At 39.2% G+C, this 24,372-nt stretch overlaps 1 protein-coding gene across 1 annotated transcript in view; it reads right to left on the reverse strand.

Moving 5' to 3' along the window:
* Nucleotides 1–24,372, reverse strand: part of LOC135527997 (cadherin-4-like) — a 577,992-nt gene that overhangs the window by 112,541 nt on the left and 441,079 nt on the right. Inside the window, exon 6 of the mRNA XM_064956738.1 lies at nt 17,976–18,131. Within this exon, the coding sequence (XP_064812810.1) occupies nt 17,976–18,131 (156 nt within the window). The remainder of the gene's footprint in view (nt 1–17,975; nt 18,132–24,372) is intronic.

Below are 24,372 nucleotides of genomic sequence, written 5' to 3' on the forward strand. Positions count from 1 at the left end.
TTTTCACATGATACACACAGTGTGGATGTATAGAGGATTCTCATGAACTGGACAAACTCCTCAGTCTTAAGGAAGTCCTCATCCTTCAGATGGTCCAGGTTGTCCTTGGTCATTGCTTTTCGCAGTCTTGGGTCCAAGGCTGCTGCTTGGATCGCTGGATACCACTCCATGAATCTCTCTATCATTAGACAGATGAGTGAGTGAGTGTTGCAGAAGGCCCGAAACAACAACAAAAAACAACATACATTTAATTACCGCACACTTGAACATTTAATGAAATTGTTAAATGTGGGAATGTCTAAATAATACTTTAATAGATTAAACTGTATTCTTACCAAGGAGCTTCTGGTTTTCCTTCAAGACTGTTTTGGACATCGAGGATCTCTTGAACCACACGACCAGCTCTGATTCGGGCTGCCCATTTATCAACGGAAGTCATTTTGTAGATTTTCTGTGCTGCCAGATTCAATGAATACGCAAAGCATACTCTTGATGGCAACATCCTTATTTCCAGCATTATCAACAGTCTCAGCTGTTAACTCAAACTCTTCCAGAATGTCTGAGATCTCCTCTACCACTCCTCTACCACTACTTCGCCCGTTTGCAATTTGTACACTGCCCTGGTGTGGAGGACATTCTGTTTTACACTGCCCTGGCTTGCGTAGTGCACTGTAACAGTGAGATAGTGGTCCTGACAGAGGCTGGTCCACTCGCCTGATGATGATGGCCAACTTTGGCACGTCCTTCAGCTCAATGATCACATTGAGTGCCTTGCTCATCTCCCTACAGTAAAACAAAGATTGTTTTCCTGTGTTGAATTATCATTATTGAATTATTGTGTTGTTATGTTTTTTATTATGGAGTGATGGGACTAACATACAACCCTTTTATACTACTATATCCTAAAATGTAATACAACTCATACTGGTAGGACTGATCACTGACAATGAACGAGAGAGCCAATAAAGAGTAGGTCAGAGACCTGGCTGGGTGGTGCCAGATTAACAACCTGTCCCTCAACGTAACCAAGACAAAGGAGATGATTGTGGACTACAGGAATAGAGGACTGAGCACGCCCCCAGTTCCATCGACGGGGCTGTTGTGGAGCAGGTTGAGAGCTTCAAGTTCCTTGGTGTCCACATTACCAACAAACTAGAATGGTCCAAAAACACCAAGACAGTCGTGAAGAGGGCACAACAAAGCCTATTCCCCCACAAGAGACTAAAAAGATTTGTCATGGGTCCTCAGATCCTCAAAAGGTTCTACAGCTGCAACATCGAGAGCATCTCTGGTTGCATCACTGCCTGGTACGGAAACTCCTCGGCCTCCGACTGCAAGGCACTACAGAGGGTAGCCCAGTATGAACTAACCTGCCTGCCATCCAGGACTTCTATACCAGGCGAGGTCAGAGGAAGGCCCTAAAAATTGTCAAAGAGCCCAGCCACCCCAGTCATAGACTGTTCTCTCTACTACCGCATGGCAAGTGGTACCGGAGTGCCAAGTCTAGGACAAAAAGGATTCTTAACAGTTTTTACCCCCAAGCCATAAGACTCCTGAACAGGTAACCAAATGGCTACCCGGACTATTTGCATTGTGTGCCCCCCACACCACACTTTTACGCTGCTGCTACTCTCTGTTTATCTTATATGCATAGTCACTTTAACCATACCTACATGTACATACTACCTCAATCAGCACGACTAACCAGTGCCTGTATATAGCCTTTATACTGTTATAGCCTCTCTACTGTATATAGCCTTAATACTGTTATAGCCTCTCTACTGTATATAGCCTCTCTACTGTATATAGCCTTTATACTGTATATAGCCTTTATACTGTATATAGCCTCTCTACTGTATATAGCCTCTCTACTGTATATAGCCTCTCTACTGTATATAGCCTTTATACTGTATATAGCCTCTCTACTGTATATAGCCTTTATACTGTTATAGCCTCTCTACTGTATATAGCCTTTATACTGTATATAGCCTTTATACTGTTATAGCCTCTCTACTGTATATAGCCTCTCTACTGTATATAGCCTTTATACTGTTATAGCTTCTCTACTGTATATAGCCTTTATACTGTTACAGCCTCTCTACTGTATATAGCATTTATACTGTTATAGCCTCTCTACTGTATATAGCCTTTATACTGTTATAGCGTCTCTACTGTATATAGCCTTTATACTGTATATAGCCTTGCTACAGTTATAGCCTCTCTACTGTATATAGCCTTTATACTGTATATAGCCTTTATACTGTATATAGCCTCTCTACTGTATATAGCCTTTATACTGTTATAGCCTCTCTACTGTATATAACCTTTATACTGTATATAGCCTCTGTACTGTATTTAGCCTGTATACTGTTATAGCCTCTCTACTGTATATAGCCTTTATACTGTATATAGCCTTTATACTGTATATAGCCTTTATACTGTATATAGCCTCTCTACCGTATATAGCCTTTATACTGTTATAGCCTCTCTACTGTATATAGCCTTTATACTGTATATAGCCTCTCTTCTGTATATAGCCTTTATACTGTTTATAGCCTCTCTACTGTATATAGCCTTTATACTGTTATAGCCTCTCTACTGTATATAGCCTTTATACTGTTATAGCCTCTCTACTGTATATAGCCGTCATACTGTTATAGCCTCTCTACTGTATATAGTCTTTAAACTGTTATAGCCTCTCTACTGTATATAGCCTCTCTACTGTTATAGCCTCTCTACTGTATATAGCCTTTATACTGTATATAGCCTCTCTACTGTATATAGCCTCTCTACTGTATATAGCCTTTATACTGTTATAGCCTCTCCACTGTATATAGCCTTTATACTGTTATAGCCTCTCTACTGTATATAGCCTTTATACTGTATATAGCCTCTCTACTGTATATAGCCTCTACTGTATATAGCCTCTCTACTGTATATAGCCTTTATACTGTATATAGCCTCTCTACAGTATATAGCCTTTATACTGTTATAGCCTCTCTACTGTATATAGACTTTATACTGTTATAGCCTCTCTAATGTATATAGCCTTTATACTGTATATAGCCTCTCTACTGTATATAGCCTTTATACTGTTATAGCCTCTCTACTGTATATAGCCTTTATACTGTTATAGCCACTCTACTGTATATAGCCTTTATACTGTTAAAGCCTCTCTACTGTATATAGCCTCTCTACTGTATATAGCCTTTATACTGTTATAGCCTCTCTACTGTATATAGCCTTTATACTGTTATAGCCTCTCTACTGTATATAGCTTTTATACTGTTATAGCCTCTCTACTGTATATAGCCTTTATACTGTATATAGCCTCTCTACTGTATATAGCATTTATGCTGTTATAGCCTCTCTACTGTATATAGCCTTTATACTGTATATAGCCTCTCTACTGTATATAGCCTCTACTGTATATAGCCTCTCTACTGTATATAGCCTCTCTACTGTATATAGCATTTATACTGTTATAGCCTCTCTACTGTATATACCCTTTATACTGTTATAGCCTCTCTACTGTATATAGCCTTTATACTGTTATAGCCACTCTACTGTATATAGCCTTTATACTGTATATAGCCTCTATACTGTATATAGCCTTTATACTGTTATAGCCTCTCTACTGTATATAGCCTTAATACTGTTATAGCCTCTCTACTGTATATAGCCTTTATACTGTTATAGCCTCTCTACTGTATATAGCTTTTATACTGTTATAGCCTCTCTACTGTATATAGCCTTTATACTGTATATAGCCTTGCTACTGTTATAGCCTCTCTACTGTATATAGCCTTTATACTGTTATAGCCTCTCTACTGTATATAGCGTTTATACTGTATATAGCCTTTATACTGTTATAGCCTCTCTACTGTATATAGCCTTTATACTGTATATAGCCTTTATACTGTATATAGCCTTTATACTGTTATAGCCTCTACTGTATATAGCCGTTATACTGTATATAGCCTTTATACTGTATATAGCCTCTCTACTGTATATAGCCACTCTACTGTGTATAGCCTCTACTGTATATAGCCTCTCCACTGTATATAGCCTTTATACTGTATATAGCCTCTCTACTGTATATAGCCTTTATACTGTATGTAGCCTTTATACTGTATATAGCCTCTCTACTGTATATAGCCTGTATACTGTTATAGCCTTTATACTGTATATAGCCGCTCTACTGTATATAGCATTTATACTGTATATAGCCTCTCTACTGTATATAACCTTTATACTGTTATAGCCTCTCTACTGTATATAGCCTTTATACTGTTATAGCCTCTCTACTGTATATAGCTTTTATACTGTTATAGCCTCTCTACTGTATATAGCCTTTATACTGTATATAGCCTCTCTACTGTATATAGCCTTTATGCTGTTATAGCCTCTCTACTGTATATAGCCTTTATACGGTATATAGCCTCTCTACTGTATATAGCCTCTACTGTATATAGCCTCTCTACTGTATATTGCCTCTCTACTGTATATAGCATTTATACTGTTATAGCCTCTCTACTGTATATAGCCTTTATACTGTTATAGCCACTCTACTGTATATAGCCTTTATACTGTTATAGCCACTCTACTGTATATAGCCTTTATACTGTTATACCCTCTCTACTGTATATAGCCTTAATACTGTTATAGGCTCTCTACTGAATATAGCCTTTATACTGTTATAGCCACTCTACTGTATATAGCATTTATACTGTTATAGCCTCTCTACTGTATATAGCCTTTATACTGTTATAGCCTCTCTACTGTATATGGCCTTTATACTGTATATAGCCTTGCTACTGTTATAGCCTCTCTACTGTATATATCCTTTATACTGTATATAGCCTCTCTACTGTATATAGCGTTTATACTGTATATAGCCTTTATACTGTTATAGCCTCTCTACTGTATATAGCCTTTATACTGTTATAGCCTCTCTACTGTATATAGCCTTTATACTGTGTATAGCCTTTATACTGTATATAGCCTTTATACTGTATATAGCCTTTATACTGTTATAGCCTCTCTACTGTATATAGCCTTTATACTGTTATAGCCTCTCTACTGTATATAGCCTTTATTCTGTATATAGCCTCTCTACTGTATATAGCCTTTATACTGTATATAGCCTTTATACTGTTATAGCCTCTCTAATGTATATAGCCTTTATACTGTTATAGCCTCTCTACTGTATATAGCCTTTATACTGTTATAGCCTCTACTGTATATAGCCTTTATACTGTATATAGCCTTTATACTGTATATAGCATCTCTACTGTATATAGCCTTTATACTGTATATAGCCTTTATACTGTATATAGCCTTTATACTGTTATAGCCTCTCTACTGTATATAGCCTTTATACTGTTATAGCCTCTCTACTGTATATAGCCTTTATACTGTATATAGCCTCTCTACTGTATATGGCCTCTCTACTGTATATAGCCTCTCTACTGTATATAGCCTCTCTACTGTATATAGCCTCTCTACTGTTATAGCCTTTATACTGTTATAGCCTCTCTACTGTATATAGCCTTTATACTGTATATAGCCTTTATACTGTTATAGCCTCTCTACTGTATATAGCCTTTATACTGTATATAGCCTCTCTACTGTATATAGCCTTTATACTGTATATAGCCTCTCTACTGTATATAGCCTCTACTGTATATAGCCTTTATACTGTTATAGCCTCTCTACTGTATATAGCCTTTATACTGTATATAGCCTCTCTACTGTATAAAGCCTCTCTACTGTATATAGCCTTTATACTGTATATAGCCTTTATACTGTTTTTAGCCTTTATACTGTATATAGCCGCTCTACTGTATATAGCATTTATACTGTATATAGCCTCTCTACTGTATATAACCTTTATACTGTATATAGTCTCTCTACTGTATATAGCCTTTATACTGTTATAGCATCTACTGTATATAGCCTTTATACTGTATATAGCCTTTATACTGTATATAGCCTCTCTACTGTATATAGCCTCTCTACTGTATATAGCCTCTACTGTATATAGCCTCTCTACTGTATTTAGCCTTTATACTGTTATAGCCTTTATACTGTTATAGCCTCTCTACTGTATATAGCCTTTATACTGTTATAGCCTCTCTACTGTATATAGCATTTATACTGTTATAGCCTCTCTACTGTATATAGCCTTTATACTGTCTATAGCCTTTATACTGTTATAGCCTCTCTACTGTATATAGCCTTTATAGTGTATATAGCCTCTCTACTGTATATAGCCTCTCTACTGTATATAGCCTTTATACTGTATATAGCCTCTCTACTGTATATAACCTTTATACTGTTATAGCCTCTCTACTGTATATAGCCTTTATACTGTTATAGCCTCTCTACTGTATATAGCTTTTATACTGTTATAGCCTCTCTACTGTATATAGCCTTTATACTGTATATAGCCTCTCTACTGTATATAGCCTTTATGCTGTTATAGCCTCTCTACTGTATATAGCCTTTATACTGTATATAGCCTCTCTACTGTATATAGCCTCTACTGTATATAGCCTCTCTACTGTATATTGCCTCTCTACTGTATATAGCATTTATACTGTTATAGCCTCTCTACTGTATATAGCCTTTATGCTGTTATAGCCACTCTACTGTATATAGCCTTTATACTGTTATACCCTCTCTACTGTATATAGCCTTAATACTGTTATAGGCTCTCTACTGTATATAGCCTTTATACTGTTATAGCCACTCTACTGTATATAGCATTTACACTGTTATAGCCTCTCTACTGTATATAGCCTTTATACTGTTATAGCCACTCTACTGTATATAGCATTTATACTGTTATAGCCTCTCTACTGTATATAGCCTTTATACTGTTATAGCCTCTCTACTGTATATAGCCTTTATACTGTATATAGCCTTGCTACTGTTATAGCCTCTCTACTGTATATATCCTTTATACTGTATATAGCCTCTCTACTGTATATAGCGTTTATACTGTATATAGCCTTTATACTGTTATAGCCTCTCTACTGTATATAGCCTTTATACTGTTATAGCCTCTCTACTGTATATAGCCTTTATACTGTGTATAGCCTTTATACTGTATATAGCCTTTATACTGTATATAGCCTTTATACTGTTATAGCCTCTCTACTGTATATAGCCTTTATACTGTTATAGCCTCTCTACTGTATATAGCCTTTATTCTGTATATAGCCTCTCTACTGTATATAGCCTTTATACTGTATATAGCCTTTATACTGTTATAGCCTCTCTACTGTATATAGCCTTTATACTGTTATAGCCTCTCTACTGTATATAGCCTTTATACTGTTATAGCCTCTACTGTATATAGCCTTTATACTGTATATAGCCTTTATACTGTATATAGCCTCTCTACTGTATATAGCCTTTATACTGTATATAGCCTTTATACTGTATATAGCCTTTATACTGTTATAGCCTCTCTACTGTATATAGCCTTTATACTGTTATAGCCTCTCTACTGTATATAGCCTTTATACTGTATATAGCCTCTCTACTGTATATGGCCTCTCTACTGTATATAGCCTCTCTACTGTATATAGCCTCTCTACTGTATATAGCCTCTCTACTGTATATAGCCTCTCTACTGTATATAGCCTCTCTACTGTTATAGCCTTTATACTGTTATAGCCTCTCTACTGTATATAGCCTTTATACTGTATATAGCCTTTATACTGTTATAGCCTCTCTACTGTATATAGCCTTTATACTGTATATAGCTTCTCTACTGTATATAGCCTCTACTGTATATAGCCTTTATACTGTTATAGCCTCTCTACTGTATATAGCCTTTATACTGTATATAGCCTCTCTACTGTATAAAGCCTCTCTACTGTATATAGCCTTTATACTGTATATAGCCTTTATACTGTTATAGCCTCTCTATTGAATATAGCCTCTCTACTGTATATATCCTTTATACTGTATATAGCCTCTCTACTGTATATAGCCTCTCTACTGTATATAGCCTCTCTACTGTATATAGCCTTTATACTGTTATAGCCTCTCTACTGTATATAGCCTTTATACTGTATATAGCCTCTCTACTGTATATAGCCTCTCTACTGTATATAGCCTTTATACTGTATATAGCCTCTCTACTGTATATAGCCTGTCTACTGTATATAGCCTTTATACTGTATATAGCCTTTATACTGTATATAGCCTCTCTACTGTATATAGCCTTTATACTGTATATAGCCTTTATACTGTTATAGCCTCTCTACTGTATATAGCCTTTATACTGTTATAGCCTCTCTACTGTATATAGCCTTTATACTGTATATAGCCTCTCTACTGTACATGGCCTCTCTACTGTATATAGCCTCTCTACTGTATATAGCCTCTCTACTGTATATAGCCTCTCTACTGTTATAGCCTTCATACTGTTATAGCCTCTCTACTGTATATAGCCTCTACTGTATATAGCCTTTATACTGTATATAGCCTCTCTACTGTATATAGCCTTTATACTGTATATAGCCTCTCTACTGTATATAGCCTCTACTGTATATAGCCTTTATACTGTTATAGCCTCTCTACTGTATATAGCCTTTATACTGTATATAGCCTCTCTACTGTATAAAGCCTCTCTACTGTATATAGCCTTTATACTGTATATAGCCTTTATACTGTTATAGCCTCTCTACTGTATATAGCCTTTATACTGTATATAGCCTCTCTACTGTATATAGTCTCTACTGTATATAGCCTCTCTACTGTATATAGCCTTTATACTGTATATAGCCTCTCTACTGTATATAGCCTCTACTGTATATAGCCTCTCTACTGTATATAGCCTTTATACTGTTATAGCCTCTCTACTGTATATAGCCTTTACACTGTATATAGCCTCTCTACTGTATATAGCCTCTACTGTATATAGCCTCTCTACTGTATAGCCTTGCTACTGTTATTTTTCACTGTCTTTTTTACTGTTGTTTGTTATTTCTTTACTCATCTATTATTCACCAAATACCTTTTTTTAAATTTAAAAATTGCACTGTTGGTTAGAGCCTGTAAGTAAGCATTTCACTATAAGGTCTACTACACCTTTTGAATTCGGCGCACATGACAAATAAAATTTGATTTGATTTGATACTGACAGACTGTTACCTAAAACACTTGTACTCCACTGTTGCAAAGGAGTGTAGGCCTTTCACTATAAACTTGGTCACGGCTAGGTGGCACTCATTAACACTCTCCTCAGTCATCCTACCACTAGCTGCCAGAGTGAAGGGGCTTTGGGCTTATCTTTGGCTTGGACCAGCGGTATTAGAGAGAGGAGTGGGTTGGTTCATTGTAGCTGCAACTTTAACAAAAAAGTTGCAAAATCTTTAAATGGGTGATTGAATTTATGAACGCACCCATAACTAAATAATCAGCTGGTTACTTTGATCATGAACACATGTTTTCATAATTTAGCTAACACCATGTGTGGGCTCTAGGTTGCTAGCATACATACCTAACATAGATCGGGTAATGAGAGATGAACCATGAGCTAGGCAGTCAAAAACTCTACATTTCTCTGCCTGTACATGATGCAATTTCGATAGATGTTTGGACAGATTGCTCGTGATTCCGCCCATACAAGCAAAAGTCTTGTTGCACATGTGGCAACGAGCATTGTCAGCATCGACTCTGGTGAAGTGTAACCACACTTTTGAACGTTTAGCTCCCCCCGCCATCGTCATGAATTAAGAGCAGGGTCTTTCTGGTGTGTGTGTGTGTGCTGTAGCGTGTGAGAGACAGGCTCCACGCGAGAGAGATCTCTTCTGGATTGGGAATATTGAAAATGTCTCATAGACGAATGTCTTCATCTTATTGTCTTATTGCAACTGTCGTGACTTTGGTATCATTAAAGTGAAGACTGTTATTTTATCAAATCAATTCTCTGTAATTATTATTATGTGATTAAACAAATCATGTAAATGTAATTAACTAGGAAGTCGGGGCACCAAGGAAAATCTTCAGATTACAAAATTATAATTTTCCGAATATAACTCTTCAGATATTTTAATATCAGATCATTTAAGTCTTCTAATTAATGAATTATTCTTCACCTCATGTTAGTCTCATTCCAAACGTCACAAATTGTTGGTTATCTGCACGAACCCAGCCTTTACTATGAATCATCCATACACCAATTATCTTAATCATTTATTTATTAACTAACTAAATAATCACAGAAATGCATAAACAAACAAACAGTGGATATTGGTTACAATGAAAGGATAGGGGAGGTTCCCTAGTGGGCTAAGCCGATATGACGGCTTGGTGGACAAAGGGAAGTGGGTGTGGACTGAGAAGGGCGGGAAAGACAACATTTCGGCAGATAATTTTAGAAAGAGAGGGTCCAGATTGTCTAGCCCGGCTGATTTGTAGGGTTCCAGATTTTGCAGCTCTTTCAGAACATCAGCTATCTGGATTTGGGTGAAGGAGAAGTGGGGTAGGTTTGGGCGAGTTGCTGTTCCGTCATTTCACAAATAGTTTCATCTTTACTAATTAATTTTATACAATATCTAAACGCAAACCTCATAAAGGAAGCACGTATGTAAACAGAGTTATGGTAATGTGACTTTATTGTCTTTCATGAGGTCACAAACATGAAACAAAACAGACCGGGTCGTAGCTGGCTTCCCCACTGACCGTTTACACATTCTCCAAAACATGCATATTGTTCAGTTCTCACGTTCTGTGATGTAGAAGAAGTTCCTTTGTTCTACCGTGAATCTCTCTCTCTCTCTCTCTCTCTCTCTCTCTCTCTCTCTCTCTCTCTCTCTACATATATATATATATACTGCATGGCCAGGAGGAGAGAGTCTCCTCCAGTCATTTACGACCTGAGATAACAGAACCTTGGTGTAGGAGAGAGAGAGAGAGAGAGAGAGGGATGCCATGATAATTAACTGTAATAATTAATAGTTACACTTTAATAACAACATGTAACTGGTGGTATTTACAGTCTGTAATTACAGGGGTGTAACAACGAATGCTTGTTACCATGCTTGTTACAAATGTTAAAGTTTCTAATAGCATCCCAACGCACCATATTTAAGCCTGCACAAGCCTTGTGATAAGTGTGAGCCAATTTAAAAACGACCACCTCATTGACACAACTCTGCAATAAAGATATGGAGTATGATGACAGGCCCAATGGCAAAGATTCATAATGTAACTGTGCATTTGACAATGGGTCAATTACTTTAACCATCAATTACATTGTTTTTAGACATAAACAGCTATAGTTCTAATTCTAAGCCTATTAAAGCTGCAATATGTACTGTAACTTTTTGGGTGACCCTACCAAATTCACATAGAAATGTCAAATCAAATCAAATTGTATTAGTCACATGCGCCAAATACAAGGTGAAATGCTTACTTACGAGCACTACCCTCTGTAGTGCCTTGCGTTCGGAGGCCGAGCAGTTACAGTAAAAATGTATGTTATAGAGCTGTCATTCTCATAGAAAGCAAGTCTAACTATCTAGTTACCATCTACAGAATAGATTCTCCATGCAATCTGTTGAGTTTTTTGGCATTAGTTAGTACTCTAGCTAGCTAGTTTTCTAACCTTGAGTATCTAACTAGCTACCTAAAGCTGGCAAATATGCTATGGTGCTACTCACTAGCTAACGTTAGCTGTGCTCAATGGTCATATCTTCCTTGAACCTTGTTCTCAGGGTATCTGTACCCTAAGGGTATTACGTGAGACACCTAGCATGTTAAAGTTACAATGTTTTCGTTAAAATGTCCTCATTTAACTTTTAATAATATCATTATTCCCACCCATTCAGATTATGAAATATATTGTCCCCAAGTCCATTTATTTGATGTTTTAGTTTTGGGCTGTAAACTCTTCACAAGGCACACAGACATTCCAGACACCCAAACGAGGTGCCATAAAACTCTCACCTTCAACCCTCTCCCCCTCTGTGGGAGAGAAATATCTCTGTAGAGCTGATCCACTGTAACCTGATCCTCAAAGGCCAGTCATGACAGGAGCAATTTGTCGTTGCTACATCCATTTTTGGATTTACAGTTGAAGTCGGAAGTTTACATACACCTTAGCCAAATACATTTAAACTCAGTTTTTCACAATTCCTGACATTTAATCCAAGTAACAATTCCCTGTTTTAGGTCAATTAGGAACACCACTTTATTTAAAGTATGTGAAATGTCAGAATAATAGTAGAAATAATGATTTATTTCAGCTTTTATTTCTTTCATCACATTCCCATTGGGTCAGAAATTTACATACACTCAATTAGTATTTGGTAGCATTGCCTTTAAATTGATTAACTTGAGTCAAACGTTTTGGGTAGCCTTCCACAAGCTTCCTAAAATAAGTTGGTTGAATTTTGGCCCATTCCTCCTGACAGAGCTGGTGCAACTGAGTCAGGTTTATAGGCCTACTTGCTCGCACAAACGTTTTCAGTTCTGCCAACATATTTTCTATAGGATTGAGGTCAGGGCTTTGTGATGGCCCTTCCAATACCTTGACTTTGTTGTCCTTAAGCCATTTTGCTACAACTTTGGAAGTAGGGCGGTTTTGGAGCAGTGGTTTCTTCCTTGCTGAGCGGCCTTTCAGGTTATATATAGGACTCATTTTATAGGACTCATTTTACTGTGGATATAAATAGTTTTGTACCTGTTTCCTCCAGCATCTTCACAAGGTCCTTTGCTGTTGTTCTAGGATTGATTTGCACTTTTCACACCAAAGTATATTCATCTCTAGGAGATAGAACGCGTCTCCTTCCTGAGCGGTATGACGGCTGCATGGTCCCATGGTGTTTATACTTGCGTGCTATTGTTTGTACAGATGAACGTGGTTCCTTCAGGCATTTGGAAAATGCTCCCAAGGATGAACCAGACTTGTGGAGGTCTACAATTTACAATTGGAGGTCTTGGCTGATTTCTTTGATTTTCCAAGACGTCAAGCAAAGAGGCACTGAGGTTGAAGGTAGGCCTTGAAATACATCCACAGGTACACCTCCAATTGACTCAAATTATGTCACTTAGCCTATCAGAAGCTTCTAAAGCATGACATCATGTTCTGGAATTTTCCAAGCTGTATAAAAGGCACAGTCAATTGAGTGTATGTAAACTTCTGAACCACTGGAATTGTGATAAAGTGAATTATAAGTGAAATAATCTGTCTGTAAACAATTGTTGGAAGGATTACTTGTGTCATGCACAAGGTAAATCCTAACTGACTTGCCAAAACTATAGTTTGTTAACAAGAAGTTTGTGGAGATGTTGAAAAACGAGTTTTAATGACTCCAAACTAAGTGTATGTGAACTTCAGACTTCAACAGTATACACTAACGTTCAAAAGTTTGGGGTCACTTAGAAATGTCCTTGTTTTTGAAAGAAAAGCTAATTTTTTGTCCATTAAAATAACATAACATTTATCAGAAATACAGTGTAGACTTATGGTCAGACAGAAACAAAGACCTTTATTCTGAAACTTGTCAGTGTATTCTTGTTCTGAGAAATGAAGGCTATTCCTTGCAATAAATTGCCAAGAAACTGAAGATCTGGTAAAACGCTGTGTACCAATCCCTTCATAGAACATAGCAAACTGGCACTAACCAACATAGAAAGAGGAGTGTGAGGCCCCGGTGCACAACTGAGCAAGAGGACAAGTACTGTCGTGTCTTTGGCATCATTAAACTGAAGATTAATCTTTATCAATTTACTCTCTGTAATTATTATTACGCAATTAAACTGATTAATCATGTAACTGTAATTAACTAAGAAGTCGGGGCACCAAGGAAAATATTCAGAATACAAAATTATAATTTTCCTAATATAACTTTTCAGATATTTTCATATCTGATCAATAGTCTTCTGATTAATGAATTCTTCTTCACCTCACATTGTAAATTGTTGGTTATTTGCACGAACCCAGTCTTCACTCTGAGTCATCCATACATGAATTGTCTTAAATAATTTATTTATTAACTAACTAAACAATCACAGAAGTGCACACAAAACAAACAAAGTAAATATGGTTGCAAGAAATGATAGGGGAATGTGCCCTAGTGGGCTAAACCGGCATGGCGGCTTGTTAGACAAAAGGGGAGTGGGGTTCAGCTGAGAAGTCACTACAGAGTTGATAATTATAACAATTGAAATGCTAATCCTTTGCACATGAACGCTCACTCATTCGGGAACAATTGCAATCAAAATATATAGTTACGCTCAGTGTGTCGTTGGGATCTCTGTTGAAAAGTTTGTTTCTGTTGGAAATCTCTCTCGCTCTCTCTCTCTCGCTCTCTCTCTCTCGCGCTCTCTCTCTCGCTCTCTCTCTCTCGCTCTCTCTCTCTCTCGCTCTCTCGCTCTCGCTCTCTCTATGTCGTGGTTAGAATGGATGGTTCAGAGTGACATTCATTCATGTCGTTATAGATAGATGTTTTGGCGGTTGTCGGTCTTCACATTCAATGAAACCAAATTCCTAGCTGCAGACTAGTAATTAATATCAAAGATTTGTTCTTATTCTGTCGGCATCGATAGTCTAAGAGTTTAACCACGTGGGATGGTTAAAAGATTCAGCAGTCTGGTCTCAAAACTTGGCCCTCTCGTTATCGAGGTAAGCTGGTCTGCAACCTTTGTTCTCTCGTAATTGAGAGCAACATGGTCTGTTGAGAAATTCTCAAAGTGGGGGTTTTATTCGGGAGAGCAAAAAAAGCTTTCTCATGACGCCAGATCCTAACTATGCTCATGCGCGGTCCTCTGATTTAGTTATACTCAAAAAGGAAAATCACATTACACAATTTTACGAACAGTATCCTCCTCACTCATTCATCTTATACAACAATTAGATGTCATCTCATATCTGAGGCTATTATATAAACAGTGTTATGGTAATGTGGCCGTATTGTCTCCCATGAGTTTCACAAAATTGTACCAAAAGGACCAGTTCATAGCTGGATTCTTCACCTATCTTTTATACCTTCTCCAGAACATAAATGTTGTTTGGACCTCAAGTTCTGTGAGGTGGAAGAAATTCCTTTGTTCTCTTCTATGAAAACTCTACTCTCTCTCTATACTGTGGCCACGAGGAGATAATCTCGTCCAGGAATTTACGACCTCTCTCTGACCACAGCAACCTGGGTGTAGGAGACAGGTAGAGGGGGATGGGGCTTGCTGTACCCAAAGAGGGCAGGGTCACGACAGTACATTAGAGTGTCTAGTTTGAGAAACAGACGTCTCACACGTCTTCAATTGACAGCTTCATTAAATAGTACCCGCAAAATACCAATCTCAACGTCAACAGTGAAGAGGCAACTCCGGGATGATGGCCTTCTAGTCAGAGTCGCAAAGAAAAAGCCAAATCTCAGACTGGCAAATTAAAAAAGAAGATTAAGATGGGCAAAAGAACACAAATACTGGACAGAGGAAGATTGGAAAAAAAGTGTTATGGACAGACAAATCTAAGTTTGAGGTGTTTGGATCACAAAGAAGAACATTTGTGAGACACAGAAAAAAATGAAAAGATGCTGGAGGCGTGCTTGACGTCATATGCATGGTGGAGGCAATGTGATGGTCTGGGGGTGCTTTGGTGGTGCTTTGGTGGTGGTAAAATCATTATTTATAACCTTGTCAATGTCTTGACTATATTTCCTATTCATGTTCCAACTAATTTCATGTAGTATGTTTTCATGGAAAACAAGGACATTTCTAAGTGACTCCAAACTTTTGAATGGTAGTGTACATGTACAGTGGGGCAAAAAAGTATCCAGATCGAGGGAGATTATCAGTGGTCTTGTATGTCTTCCATTTCCTAATAATTGCTCCACACAGTTGATTTCTTCAAACCATGCTGCTTACCTATTGCAAATGCAGTCTTCCCAGCCTGGTGCAGGTCTACAATTTTGTTTCTGGTGTCCTTTGACAGCTCTTTGGTCTTGATTTTCCAGATTTTTTTTCTCATTTTGTTTGTCATAGTTGAAGTGTACCTATGATGAAAATTACAGGCCTCTCTCATCTTTTTAAGTGGGAGAACTTGCACAATTGGTGGCTGACTAAATACTTTTTTTGCACCACTGTATATATAAAATATAATATTGTTTTATTCATATGTTTGTAAACATTGTAAATATAAACAAACACTAAATAGCCTCATAACATGGTTAAAACAATACTTTTTATATCATGGATGGTATGCTTTTTACCAAAACAGAAGCAGCGCAACCATTTTGTCATTGTTTCATCTGTGGATTTGCAATTTAAACAGCTGCATATTATCGAGATATCATTATGTCACCAACAAAAAGGTAAACAATAGGCCTATAGCAAATGCAGTAAATGCCATTCATTTTTCAAATGTAAATAGCCCTTTTCAGTAGTGCTCAAAGCATGCCATTCCATGAGCTCAGTGTTTCTTTTTCAACTCAAATCAATGAGCCCAATCAGTTCTCCATGACAACAAAATCATAAACAACAGATTAGGGCTGGCTTATAAATCCTTAGTTTTGGGGTCATGCTCAGGTAAAACAATTTGGCTAATCTATACTTCAAAATTTCCAAGTCCTATTCTTGAAGATCAAGGGGTATAACATTTTTTTGGAATGACTGTAATTCTTTGGTTTTTAATGTTATTATATAATATAATCATATTATTATATATAGTAGAAGGTGATGGGTTAGAAGAAGCCTACATAAACAATAAAGTAAAATTGAACATCCATATTGGGCCAGCTATGTAAACTTTAACATGGATTTATCCTGCAATAGATGTCGGTTGTCTTCTTCTGGTGCCTTCTCAGGGGAAAGTAATCTCAAAGTAACTAAATGTAATCAGATTACATTACTGAGTTTGTGTAATCCAAAAGTTACATTGCTGATTACAATTTTGGACAGGTAACTAGTAACTGTAATGGATTACATTTAGGAAGTGACCCACCCAACCCTGATGTCGGATGACAAAACTGACAACAATGTCGCTTTGAGGAAGTATCCCCCCCCTTCAAGGATATTAAAGTTGTAAGATAATGAAAGATAACTTTTACCACAAATATTTTTTCTTTAATAAAAAAAGTTGGATGGTAGTTTCATAGCTTAAGTTATTTTAGTCTTCCTTACATAGAGTGCAGCTTATATAGCTTCGGAGTCAGAAGTTATGACTGTGTGGTTTCATTTGGTTCTTTACCAAAATTTGACAGAGACACATCCAGCCTGGGCTTTAATCCAAGAACCCGTCACCAAGCCTGGGCCTTTCTTAACAAATCACCATCGATCCTGCATCCTCCTGGGCATACATCTGCCCAGCTCAGCCTTTCAATGGAAAGCTGGGCCTCTGAGTTCAACAAATAAACAAAGACATGTCAAACAGAGGGAGAGATGTGAGGAGCAGGTAGAGAGAGAATGCGAGAGATGCAATTGTGGAGAGAAAGCAACAAGCATAATTCCTCCAGTAGCTACATCAAAGTGGTATATTAATGATAATAATTAGTTGGTGTTAGCATGGAGCTTATGGGCAAAATCCCACATGGGCCACATACTGAAGATGTGTGTGTAGGTTGCATGGGAAAAGCTTATGGGCAATCCCACATCGGCCACATACTGAAGATGTGTGTGTAGGTTGCATGGGAAAATTAAGTCTGCTAAGCATATTATTAACTTTACAGCACCTGAGGTGGACGCTACTCTGGTAATACTGCACTGTGTATGTGTGTGTGCGTGTGCGTGCGTGTCTGTGTGCGTGCGCGTGTGTGTGTGATCCACAGTGGTTGAGTCATTTTCATGGTCTGTATGAGCGTTTGTACTTAGTAGTTAAATGTCATGTGGCTGTAGCCACCACTCCTCACCCTTCACTCTCTCAATCAATAGTCCACCTGGACAACCGGCCAGCCTGTCACCAACTCATTACAGAGCTGTGCATGTGTAGTTGTGTGTGTGTGTGTGTTACTCACATGGTAAGATGATCTCCTCTCTCTGTCCAGTGGCTTGGTGACGAACATCTTGCCGGCGACAGGGTCAATACTGAACACCTCATTGGGTGGCTGGTCCGCTCCCACCCCTGTGATGCTGTATCGGATGGAGATGTTCCGGTCCTGGTCCGAACGGATCTGCAACAAGACACACAGACACAGAATGTCCGTTTTTACTCTGTGGTCTACTACTGTTTCTGAAATGGATTTAATCTTTCATAACACATTCAATCATTGAGTAATGGAGAAAAACCAAAGCCTTGACAGATCTGTTTGTTCACTAGTGGTAGATGCTGATGATGCATACAACAATAATATCACACATTGATGGTACACACAAAATCCAGCGTTTTCCACAATAGTATTTTATTCAAACAGAATAATGAAGTAAATAGCCAACATCATCTTCAAAAATAAATTAAAGGTTATATCTTAAGTACTATATCTTTCAGATTTTACATAGCCTAGATTAATAAAGAATTATCATTAGGTAGGGCTCTATGAAATCTGTTTTATGTTTTGGCTGATCCCCCCCCCCCCCCCACACACACAAACACAAATTCCATTTTCTCTATTTTATTTTTCACAGCGTCAGTTTTTCCAAAAATGTTCAGGTTTTTGCTCTCTCAAAAACACACCTTCTAAATAGAAAAATAACACAATTGGATGTTTGAAGTCCACAACAATGCTTAAACGACATCAGGAGACCACTTCTGAGATCAGGGAAAAATCTGAGAAATGTAGATTTTTGGTTGAAGTTACCCTTTAATTCAAGCGTGCACTTTGCAAGAAGCTGTTGTTTAGCAATGTTTTTGTAGCTCACGTGTGACGGTAGAGTTTGCAAAACAAATACCCACTGGATTGATGAAAACAATCATGATATCATTCTGCCAGGTAAGCATAGGCTACTTTGTAGTTAACATTTAATTGAGACGGTTTTTGGAAAAGCCTTTCCATCTACCAGAAGACTGTTTTTATTAGCATCATCACTAACGGCTACACAAAGTGCTGCACACACAAACAGACAGGGACTTTCTCATTGCCTCTTCAGAATGTTGCAGAAAATATGAATCACTGATGCATTCTGTTCACTTCCTTTCCCTATAATCGCTCGCTTTGTGACTGACAGGCGCAAATTCTATCAATAGATTGCTAGAAGATGCATATCGTTCATTCTCGCAGGACAGGGCTCGACAGACTACCGAATAAAAATACATCAAAAATAAAATAGCCTAGTTAATATGAAGTGGAAAAGTATCAGACTGAAAATGAGTCTGTAACCGATGACCGGCGCTAATGGAAAACACTGCATAATCTCCTCCATGCCACTTCATCCATTGGTGTGATTGGTAAGGTGTTTATTCCAGGACTAGATCATCATACAGAAGCTGGGAGACCAATGATACTGTGGGCCAGAGCCAGGGGACAATCATCACATATTATATATTCATCATAAATGGACATATACGTGCACACACACACACACACACACACACACACACACACACACACACACACACACACACACACACACACACACACACACACACACACACACACACACACACACACACACACACACACACACACACACACACACATCCATCCATCCATCATAGCTCGGCAGTCACAGCTATAGCAGTGGATTTTATTAGTGCTATAGAATGGTGCACAACCCAAGTATTTCAAACAGGAAATTCACTATTTATCTTTCTTTCAAGGGATGGAAAAATAAATCAACATGCATTTGGCAAAGATAATTTTTCTTCTGGTTGACAATTGGAGATGTAAACAGCTCTTACAGGGACTGTGCTTAGAACACTGTCACAACATGAGTAAAAAAGACAAATAAGAACATTTAAATGTCATCTTATAAACACCATAACTAGGAAAGTGACAGCAAACAAATGAATAATAAACCGTTTCAGAGAAAAACAAAGATTAACCTAAGGAGAGAACAGCTGGAGATGTATTACACACGACTGTACAAACACACATGCACACAAACACATATTCACAGCTTTCAAGAGCAGAAGAGCTATTAAGTACATTAAGTACACTGCACAGAGTGTGATTTGAGCTGAAGTGCAGAGCAATTGGGCTTCATTTGTAGGGGTCTTTCCTTTAGCTCCCAATTAAGGTCCTAGTCAGCCCTCCAACCTCCTTCCATTAGAGGAAAGGGTGCTGGTGCTGCTATTTCAGCATGCCTCAATAACACACAAAAACACACACGCGCACACACAGTTCTCCTATCCACCACCTCGTCTCCAATCAGTGATTATTCCAGGAGAAAGCCATGAGTGCTCCAAAAGAGAAAGAGTCCCCCCAAAGTTGTCTCCATCTTTCAGCACTCATGGTACCAATTTGGCAGTCCTTTTGACACACCAGGGAGAGAATGGCCTGAGACTAACAAGGACCAGGGAAGGACTAGGACATATTATATCAGACAGGTGTCATCCAGACTACTCCTAACACCACTATAACAACCTGTCATCATTGTCCTCATCCTCTTCTCCTTGCACTCTCCACTGTCAATACGCTGTAATAATACCATTTCCCACATCACGCCAGTCTTTTCATATGCCAAACACACACGCACACACACACACACACACACACACACACACACACACACACACACACACACACACACACACACACACACACACACACACACACACACACACACACACACACAGAGATAGCTAATTTCCCTGATTCTTCCATTGTGAGGGAATAAATCAAATGAGTCAGCTAAAGCGTGGTACATTTAATCACCATATACTCTCCAGCCACAACATCCACAGCTTTATGGCCTGCAGCCAGCAGTAGGGCTAGCTAACACACACACACACACACACACACACACACACACACACACACACACACACACACACACACACACACACACACACACACACACACACACACACACACACACACACACACACACACACACAGACACACACACAGACACACACACACACACAGACACACACCCACATACACACACACACACATGCACACACAAGCACAAATGCACGCACGCACACACACACACACACACACAGGGAATGGGAGAGATGAGATGGAGAGAATGTAAAATTACTAAAGATAAAATGTGAAAAGTGAGTCACACATGTTCTCCTTCTGAAAGATCAGAGGAGCTGTCAGAGGATCAGAGGACAGAGTACTAACGCAGTTTGGAAGAGCTGCTGGTGTGTGAGTGTGTGTGTGTGTGTGTGTGTGTGTGTGTGTGTCTGCAAGGCCTTACGTTTGGAGCAGTGAAGAACTTGAAAGCTGACGGCTAAGATAATTAACAAGTTGTTTTTAAGCATTGGCTACTAGTACTTCAAAGATGTACCATCCTCAAAACAACAACAACAACAGCAAACAGAGAAGAGAGAGAGAGAGCTATAAGTGTAACAAGCAGCTGGGCTGAACTCTCCCCATCCTACTATTCTCTGCACATTTATTTGAGGCATCAAGTCGGGGCTTGAGGATCGAAACCTCACCGACTTCTTACGTTGCTTCCAGTCCTACAAGGCACATGGAGCGATTACACACTCCACTGCCAAACTACCCCCCCCCCCCCCCTCTCCTTCTCGGTCTCACTCTCTCTTTCTCTCTGTTTCAGGGAGTTACTATGGGGACAGAAACCATGCATGAAAAATGAAATGACTTCAATCTGTTGGACTTGGCATAAATCCTTCCCAGTTAGGAAGTCATAGCACTTCTTAATTTATTCCCAGTTCTTCCCGCCCCCTGATTTCCCACCAGCTTTCAATTCCTCCTGTTGGGGGAGAATCAGCCGCATGCATGTCTCCCCAGTCTTTCCATCCCACCATGTTCACACAACATCAATGTAACAATAAGGGACACTGACCAAAAAAATCCCAGTAATTTGATTCCAATGTTTGTTTGCGTGTGTCTGTGTGTGTTTATGTGTATGCCTGTGTCACTGTGGGTGTGTGAAATGTGTGTACACAGTCACAGCCCTCTGCTGGGTAATGAATGATAAAGGGGTACATTTTGAAGGGCGCTAATAAATGTGAACAGTTGTTCTCTCTCTCTCTTTCAGTCTTATTCTCTCTCCCCTTCTTAGAGACAAAGGGTTGTGTGTGTGTGTGTGCATGCATGTGTGTGTATGTATGTGTGTGTGCGAGAACGCGTGAGACAGTGCAATGTCTCTCGTCAGAGAGCAGACTCTGGTTAAATGACCTATTTGTCGACGGATCAAAGCAAACCTCATTACTGGCAACTTAAGGATATCTTATCAGTGAGCTAAGCTCCCCCTTTTGCCTGGCAAAACTGAATCAAATGACAAATTATCGTGCCACTGGCTCTCCCTTGGAAAACCAGGGAGACGAAAGGAGAGGAGGAGGGGAATAAAAGAGAGGAGGAATATGATAGAGTTGTGATGCTCTATGTATTGCTGCCCCCGGGGTGCAGTGAGGAAGATGGAAATCAGCTCCTACATATCTCTCTACAACATTTCCACCATATTTCCACAACGTTTCTAGATTATTTGCACAGCGTTGTTCTACTAATGCTAAGTAATAGTATACAAGAGTGTAAGTATTATAGTCATGTTTACATGTAGTCATGTTTATGTGTCCCGTCATGTTTACGTGTCCAGCTAGATCCTGCAAGGTTTAGCGCTATCTACCTAGCTCCTGCAGGGTTAAGTGCTGTCCAGCTAGCTCCTGCAGGGTTTAGCACTGTCTAGCTAGCTCCTGCAGGGTTTAGTGCTGTCTTTCAAGCTCCTGCAGGGTTTAGCGCTGTCCAGCTAGCTCCTGCAGGGTTTAGCGCTTTATAGCTAGCTCCTGCAGGGTTTAGCGCTGTCCAGCTAGCTCCTGCAGGGTTTAGCACTGTCTAGCTAGCTCTTGTCGGGTTTAGCGCTGTATAGCTATCTCCTGCAGGGCTTAGCCTTGTCCAGCTAGCTCCTGCAGGGTTTAGCGCTGTCTAGCTATCTCCTGCAGGGCTTAGCGCTGTCCAGCTAACTCCTGCAGGGTTTAGCACTGACTAGCTAGCTCCTGTCGGGTTTAGCGCTGTCTAGCTAGCTCCTGCAGGGTTTAGCATTGTCCAGCTAGCTCCTGCAGGGTTTAGCGCGGTCTAGCTAGCTCCTACAGGGTTTAGCGCTGTCCAGCTAGCTCCTACAGGGTTTAGCCCTGTCTTCCTAGCTCCTGCAGGGTTTAGCGCTGTCCAGCTAGCTCCTACAGGGTTTAACCCTGTCTTCCTAGCTCCTGCAGGGTTTAGCGCTGTCCAGCTAGCTCATGCAGGGTTTAGCACTGTCCAGCTAGCTCATGCAGGGTTTAGCCCTGTCTTCCTAGCTCATGCAGGGTTTAGCACTGTCTAGCTAGCTCCTGCAGGGTTTCGAGCTGTTGTTTGAAGGGAAAACTCACGGAACACTGGATGTCTCTTTCTCAGCACAATATTGTAGCTCTCTGTGTTTGTACCCAGTAGAGCCCTACTTAGCTTAGCTCAGCCCACACAGTACAGATTGTGGGAGATGGAGAGAGACGCAAACAAACAGAGGTATGTACAAAGACAAATGTATATGTACTGTCATAGGTATATATACATGTGCTCGCTCAAGCAGATGCACACACACGGGCACATACGTATATGCTGTTGTCGGAACCACTGGTTTTCACACTGGCACTTGGGGTCATGACCCCAGCTAAACCTCCTCCCATTAGACAAGATCAATCAAACCTGATTCACCAAATCTCAGGGTCCTTACTCACTAAATGGCCAGTAGGGTGTAGGTAGGACACAGGTAGCCTCGTGGTTAGTGCGTGGGGCCAGGAATCAAAAGGCCGCTGCTTCAAATAACCGAGCCGACAAGTTCAAAAATCTGTCGATGTGCCCTTGAGCAAGGCGACCCCTCATTGCTTCAGGGTCGCCGTCAATAATGGCTGATCCCTGGCCGTGACCCCACTCTCTGAGGGTGTCTGTGTGAGATATGCAAAAAATACATTTCCATTTCACACCACACACTTGTACATGTGTGAAACAGGACAAATAGAAGCTCTAGACTCTATTTTGAAACAACACATTTCACTGCACCTATTTGGTATATGTGACAATAAAACATAGTTTTAACATTATTTTTTACAATGCTACAACCATCTGTTAATATGACTGGTGCATTTGATCCAGTACAGATGTCTTCTCACGGAAAGGCTTTCTGGACTTTTTTCCATATTGTCTGTATTTGGTAATAGGGAGTGGTTCCAAATTGTTATTGTTTGAGTTGAGGTTTGGAAGAAATGTGGAAAAATACATGTAAGCATGAACACACGCACTCACACAGACAAACGCATGAATAAAAACACAATAGTCATCTCACAACCAAAATAATGGAACAAAAGAG

Source organism: Oncorhynchus masou, chromosome 33 (assembly GCF_036934945.1).
Source record: "Oncorhynchus masou masou isolate Uvic2021 chromosome 33, UVic_Omas_1.1, whole genome shotgun sequence".
NCBI lineage: Eukaryota > Metazoa > Chordata > Actinopteri > Salmoniformes > Salmonidae > Oncorhynchus > Oncorhynchus masou.